Source organism: Solanum tuberosum, unplaced genomic scaffold (genome assembly GCF_000226075.1).
Source record: "Solanum tuberosum cultivar DM 1-3 516 R44 unplaced genomic scaffold, SolTub_3.0 scf00298, whole genome shotgun sequence".
Taxonomy (NCBI): Eukaryota; Viridiplantae; Streptophyta; class Magnoliopsida; order Solanales; family Solanaceae; genus Solanum; species Solanum tuberosum.
In genome coordinates, this window is record NW_006239219.1 from 8122 (window position 1) to 15327 (window position 7206).

The 7206-nt window shown below is 32.6% G+C and overlaps 1 protein-coding gene across 1 annotated transcript; it reads right to left on the bottom strand.

The window, feature by feature from the left end:
• Positions 1-2560: 2560 nt before the first annotated feature.
• Positions 2561-7206, bottom strand: LOC102592280 (UDP-glucuronic acid decarboxylase 2). The gene is made up of 7 exons (XM_006359312.2): positions 6515-7206; positions 6278-6425; positions 4825-4904; positions 4225-4308; positions 4053-4127; positions 3450-3542; positions 2561-3047 (listed from the first exon to the last, which is right to left on the bottom strand). The coding sequence occupies exons 1-7, from the start codon at positions 7130-7132 to the stop codon at positions 2826-2828; spliced, it is 1320 nt and encodes a 439-aa protein (XP_006359374.1). The 5' UTR covers positions 7133-7206; the 3' UTR covers positions 2561-2825.

Below are 7206 nucleotides of genomic sequence, written 5' to 3' on the forward strand. Positions count from 1 at the left end.
CTATGTCTAGTTCTGGCACATGCATTGGCTGGACACAAATGCAATAGTCTAGAGTTTGAAATTGAGAGGCACAGAGATATTAAGTGTAGAATATTACCCTTGCCTGTTATTCTGTGTTTGCATCATTAAATCTTGGAATCCTTACACGAAGCGGGTTCATATTGTTAACTTTTTCTAGTTGGTATATATACATTTGTCAGTTATTTTTAGTTCAACTGATTTGGTATGGCTATTTATTAGGTTAATAATTAATTATTCTTCATATCTACCTTCTTTTTTTTGGTTTTTCACCTGATGTTTGATACTCACGTTGGAGCCCAACTAAATTTGGATTTATGCCGGAAAGTTCCACATTGGGGTAAATCACTCCATAACAAAGCAGGGGACTACTCAGACCTCTACTTCAAAATGTTGGATAATTGCATATGCCGATTTTCTCATCTTTAATTGGTAAAATATTTTACTCTTTTTTTTAAAAAGAAAAACAAGTTCCTGACTTTCCTGATAGAAGTAGGGAAAGTATTTATGGTGTTTGAGGCACACCATGTCATAGTTGTATGAGGAATTATTTTAATAGATAAAATTCATTTTGTAGGTCCATATCTTTATTACTTTTCCATTTCTCTTCTCACTCTTCTACCCCACCTTCTATTTAACCCCCTCTATGTAGAGTACTTTATAAAATTTTAAATTTATTTCTTACACAATAAAAATAATAATATCCTAAAATTAGTAATTTATTATCTCTTTTGCGCATTATTTCTCCAATTCTTCAATATAAAAATAGCAATGTCCTAAAATTAGTAATTTATTTTCTTTATTGTTTTGATAATTCATAATATTCATTTGTTATAAATCAAATAGAGATAAATATATCAATATTAATTTAGATTTAAAGTCAAATAATAATGTATTTAAAAAAAAGTTAAATTAAGATTTGTGCTCTTAACCTCATACAAATCAATTGTATAATTTTTATGACAAAAATTAATAGTTATTTAAAATTACTTGTAAATCAACAAAATCAAAATATAATTAATTATTTTTTTCATTTTACTCTCTATTAATTTATTATTTTTTGTTCTCGAAATTCAAGCTATAAAATATTTTTTATTATATTAACATGACAAGAATTGCAACTAATAATATTTTAGATTGAATTGCAACTTAGTGAGAATGTTATATTTTTGAACAAACACTATAAGTTGCAATTCTTGTCATGTTAATATAATAATAAAAAAATATCAATTAAATTTCACATAGCTTGAATTTCAAGAATAAACATATATCATATAAATTGAGAGAGTATGTATGTATGTAGGAGTTTATGGATGATTTTCGATTTTGGATTACATGAAAATAGAAACAAAACTTATGTAATTATTTGTGAAGATTACGGATGGTCTTTCTGTTATATTTTCTTGTTGGAGAATATTGGATACATTTAAGTGTTTACGAAATTAGAAAATCATGAAACTATTGAGAAGAGAAAAAAATTGATTTTATACCCCTTTCGTATTAGTTATTTTACTCCTTTTTTTCACGTTCTTTAAGAAATTATTAATAAAAATGATAATTTACTAATTTTACTCTTTAAGATATTTTTTTTTATATAACTTTACAAATTTTGTTTATACTTTAAAAAACAATAATTGCTAGGGTAATGAAAATAAAAAAATGATAGTTTAATTTTGTTAATCGATAAATAATTTTTAATAATTATTTTTAGTATTTTATATAAACTAATATAGGATAGAAAAATAATACCAAATGTTTAGGAGTATGATGAATTAGGCTAAATTTTATACTTTTAAAATTATTTAAAGATAAGGAAAATAACAAAATTTGAAATAATGGTTAAAACAAAACAAAAAGTGGAAAAGTTAAAACAATGGGAAAAAGTTAAAAAGTAAGAGAGAGAAAGAACTTTGACCCATTTTTCTGAAAATGGGACTCAATTATCCACTTGTCAAATTATGAAAAGAGGCTCATACAACTATGCCATCTCATTCTTGTCCCTCAAACACCATAATTTTTTTTTAGTGCAAATGACATTCCACATTGATTGTGTTCTCACACTTCAATACACCTCATCTTCTCTAGACCCCCATAGCCTCATCCCTACCATATTACACCCCTACTTACCATAATAGTTATCTAAATTATATACAAATATTTTTAGGATACTATATTTTGCTTATCGAACTCAAGAAAATAATGAAAGATCTACTTATTTTCTAGGATAAGTAACATTTTTTGCTTTGTTATTCAACATAAGTTAAAGGTTCAGTTTTACTCTTCGGATTGGCCCAGTGGTTTGGGCTTGGGACTTTCATGTTGGAGGTCTCAAGTTCGAAACCCCTTGCCAACGAAAGCAAGGGGTTTACCTTCTGGGTCAAGCTCGTCTCGCCGGACTTGCCTAGTGTGGGTTACCTCTCCCATGTGATTTGCGAGCTATTGCATAGGAGCGAAGATTTTACCCTGTGGGTAGCGGCTGCAGATTTCTCTTGTCATAAAAAAAAAAACATATATAGTATCTGCCAGGTACGTGATTCCAAAATAAGTTGGGGGAAAATAAGAACCTGTTTTATTCTTATGATAATAATGAAAGTTGGTCGACTACATCAACTGTTAACAAAAGGATAATAATAGAATTACAAAATTGACAAAGAACCAACTATTAAGACTATTCAAAAGAACTACACGGGGAGCTCAGCTCAGTCTTCTGCTTGAAACTACATGAACACAAGTGTCATCTTTTCGTCGCGTGCATTTCACCCCTGACCAAGTTTAACAATATCCAAACATACACACTTTCTCTTCTATTAAGCTGTGGTGATCTTTCCACTGTCTTCTTTGTGATCACCGAAAATACGTTGCCTAAAGTCTTGAACCATCATAGGTAGACCATTTCTAAGAGCCACTTTTGGTTCCCAACCAAGTAACTCTTTAGCCTTTGAGATATCAGGTTTCCTCTTGTGTGGGTCATCTTCTGTGTTTGGTTTGTGTACAATCTGTGCATTTGGGTCAATGGTTTCCTGGACCACCTGTACATCATTAAAAGACGGCGATGTGTCAATAAAATGGTAAAAGTTTCACAGGGCCCTGTTTACACATTGAAATACTTGACATATGATGAAGTTCAGACAATTCTAACTTAAATTAAGACGAAAAATGGTTACCATGTGAAACTTTAGACACCGCATGTATGAAGTTGTTCTGAAGTGGATAGACTTGCAAAATTTTACGTACTGTCTTAATATCTCATTCTTTATGGACAATTACTAGCAGTTATTATTTATATAACACAGTCTCTCCTAAGGGTAATGTCTGTGTACATTCTATCATATCCTCAGAAATATGATTTGTAGACTTGACCACGCTGTAAAATGCTAATGCAAAAGAAACACAACATCTATTTCGATGTTTAGAAGTGTGTCGTTACATACCTTAGCAAGTTCAAGCATTGTGAATTCACCAGGGTTTCCGAGGTTGAAGGGTCCGACATGTTCTCCTTCCATCAACCGCATTAGGCCTTCAACCTTCACAATTAACCAAAATAAAGCAAGTTTAGATTCCTTCTTACGTAACCAATAACCGAACCACCTTAATCTCTACACTAGAAGTTCCGGTTATGCTAACGATGTTTAACAACTTATGCTATAACCCTATTTGACAAAAGATCAGAACATTGAAAAGTCTTCACATATTTCTTAAACTCCGTGTCCAGTCAAACTACATCACATAAATTAGGACATCAGGAGTACATGGAAATAAAAATGCTGGTCCCAGATATCTGGCTTCTACTTTGAACATGGCATGTGCTATCATACTACAATATTTTACTTTGCAACAAAGTAGGGACCCTACTTAAGGTTCAGGATATTAATTTATATATTTTCTAATCAAGTTGTATAATGTAAGCTAGATGGCAAGTCAAATTATTAAAGAATCTTACATTTGAAAGCCACTTCGAAAGAACGGATATAAAACTACTAAGGTAACGTATTAAAATAAGCCAAAAAACAAAGGAAGAACAAAGAGAAAAGTACCAGATCTGAAACAAATTGGAAACTTCTTGTTTGTTTCCCATCACCATAAACTGTCAAAGGCTCCTTCCTTAAAGCCTGTATATACAAATTTTATATAAGCTTTTTTCTTCTCTTTTGGATGCTTAGTTTAAGAATCCATTAACTTAACGATAGATTTAAATAATCGAGTCACCTGAGCGACAAAGTTGCTGACAACGCGACCATCATCAATGCACATACGAGGTCCATAAGTGTTAAAGATCCTAGCAATTCTCACCTATAACAACATAGATACATCAACATAATTTTACCAGCAAATTACTTATCGGGTAACTACATCGATGATAAACAGTAGTAAGATAAAAATAGTTACTAACTTGCTATCACAGATTATACTACACCAATATGGATGTCCAAGTAAGTGCACGAAGAGGAATAAAACAGTTGGCTCCATATTGGTTGTTAATTTTATTTTTCACTGCATCTAGACTAATTCCACAAGAAACATGTCACCTCCCACCAACAACATGTATCAGGTAACTCTGTGTCCACCGTGATAGGACAAATGGTAAGATATCACCTAGATTTTTGTCTCTGTTGGAATTTAAACTCGAGACCTCATGATTTTCAACTCGCTTCATTGACTAGTAAACCACACCCTCGAGTGTCAAATGCTCTATTTCTTGACAATGTAATACCAGAGAAGTTACAATTACATTATCTATGAAGCCTACATTATCAATAAGTAGGGTAAACATTAATCTGGACTATGGGTTAAAAAAAAAGCACAAACCTCAACTTCAGCACCTCTGTGATAATCCATGGTCAATGTTTCAGCTGTACGTTTTCCCTCATCGTAGCAACTTCGGACACCTGTTTTACTTTCTTGGTCAGTTAACCCCACCATTTACATTAAAATAGACAAAAAGCAGAACAGACCATCTTCCTTAGTCTGCGGGAAATTCAAGTTACATTTCAGATCCAATATTATATACAAATTCAGTAATATTTCAATATTCAACTACTACCTGTCCAATTATATTTGTTTTCTCTTTCTTCATAGTAAACTAAACACAATTTGTTTTTTGTTACTGTTTTCGTCTACTTTAGCATAACTTTTTTACTATTCAGTCCATTTCAAAAAGAATAACCACTTTCCTTTTTAGTTTGTTTAAAAAGGAATGATCACTTTCATTTTTGGTAACACTTTAGTTTCAACTTTCCACGTGGCATGTTTAAGGCTACAAGATTAAAGGGCAATTTTGTACATTTGACATAATTTTAATTTAAGACCACAAGATTTAAAAAAATTCTTGATTTTCTTAAATTCCGTGCTAAGTCAAACTATGTCACTCTTTTTGAAACGGAAGGAGTATTATATTTCATTTCACTAGTAGTTGTTATTATGCTATCGAAAGCATTCTCTCTACCTTCCTAAGGTAAGGACAAAGTTGCGTAACACACTACTCTTCTCAAACTTCATTTGTGGAATCACATTGCTTATGTTATTACGGTAAAACAATTCCTAATTTATTACTTCCTCCATTTTTCAATTTGTTTGTCTCATTTTGACTAACATCCGATCTATGAAAATAAAACAAATTTTTTAATCATAGGATCTTAAACTAAAATACGTAAGATATACTAGAATGTTTTTAAATCTTGTTATCTTAAACATGTCATTTGAAAGTGAAACTTAAAACCTATCAAAAAATAACTTTTTCTTTTTTTAAGAAAGTAAAAAAATCAAACAAACAAATTGAAACGTGAAGTATCAAAAGACTCGAAGGAATTTTTATTTTTTTTTAAAAAGACAAGAAATTAATTAAGCTAATTTAATTTTTCAAGGACAAAATAAAAGAGAGAGAGAAGATTGAAAATGGCGCGGCGCGCCAATTGAATTGAAATGAAAGAGATAAAGATAGGTGAACGAACCGGCCGGACCCGCAAATCACGGTATCATCGTTGACAAAAAAAATTAAAAATTTCCAGACCCGATCTAAGGACAAAAACGTCATTAGCTGTCATCATCGTTCAATACGTGGCTCCACATTTCTACCATGAACCATCAAATACCATAGCTAACGTGAACCGTAACCCACGAGAAATTATTTTCTCCGTTTCAATTTATTTATCTACGACTTTAAATCTCGTGCTTTTGAACTAAATATATAATGCAAAAATTAAAATTAAAAGATTTCTCTTTTTTTTAAATAATTAAAAAGGAAAGAAAAAAATAATCTTACCAATAGGATTAACATTGCCCCAGTATGTCTCCTTCTGTGGATGTTCTAAAGGATCACCGTACACCTCGCTGGTGCTCGTTAGCAAAAACCTCGCACCGACTCTTTTAGCCAATCCCAGCATGTTCAAAGTCCCCACCACATTAGTCTTGTAAAAATTACTCCGTCAAGGATTAAACAATAACATATTTAATATAATTTCACGCAGATAATTAAATTGAATTATAATAAAAAGGATATAATAGTCTTGACGGGATTATGCTTGTAATGAACGGGAGAAGCAGGGCAAGCGAGATGATAGATCTGGTCAACTTCAAGCAAAAGTGGCTCAACAACATCGTGTCTAATAAGCTCAAACCTAGGGTTACCAAAATGATGCATAACATTTTCTTTCCGTCCGGTGAAGAAATTATCAACGACGATCACGCTATCACCTCTCGCAATCAAACGGTCCACAAGATGACTACCTACAAAACCAGCACCACCAGTCACCACGATCCTCAAACTCTTCCGCTGCAATCCCAACGGGATCTTCCCACCGGAATTAAACGACCCGAACCCGACCCGATTCTGATAGATAATCCGGTGAGCCACCTGAGACTGAGTCGACTCCGACGGTAAGTACGAATCGTAGATCCCGGTGTTTGCGTAGTTCGATCCTCCGGAACGAGAAGAAGGTAAAAAGGCAAAAATTAGAGAAGCGATAGCAATGCCTGCGAATAGAAAAACGATTCTCTGTTCTCGTAGCAAGTAACGAAGGGGACGAATAACAGTAAACCATGGTTTGTGTGGTTTGGGAGTGTAACTGTCGGGAACCGGAAGTGATTCCGGTCCGCGGTAGATCAATTCAGAAGCCATTATATGATTTTTCTTTCTCTCAAAATTGGGTTAAAAGAGAGAGAAAAGAAGATAGTTTTTTTTTTTGGTGTGAA

Bases quoted from the DNA above. Each gene is read 5' to 3' on its own strand.
- LOC102592280 (XM_006359312.2), bottom strand. From the start codon at position 7,132: ATGGCTTCTGAATTGATCTACCGCGGACCGGAATCACTTCCGGTTCCC. The intron at 6,426-6,514 runs ATATCCTTTTTA...AGTAATTTTTAC, and splicing joins ATAATCCCGTCAAGACTATT to AAGACTAATGTGGTGGGGAC. The intron at 4,128-4,224 runs GTGACTCGATTA...TTGTATATACAG, and splicing joins TCAGCAACTTTGTCGCTCAG to GCTTTAAGGAAGGAGCCTTT.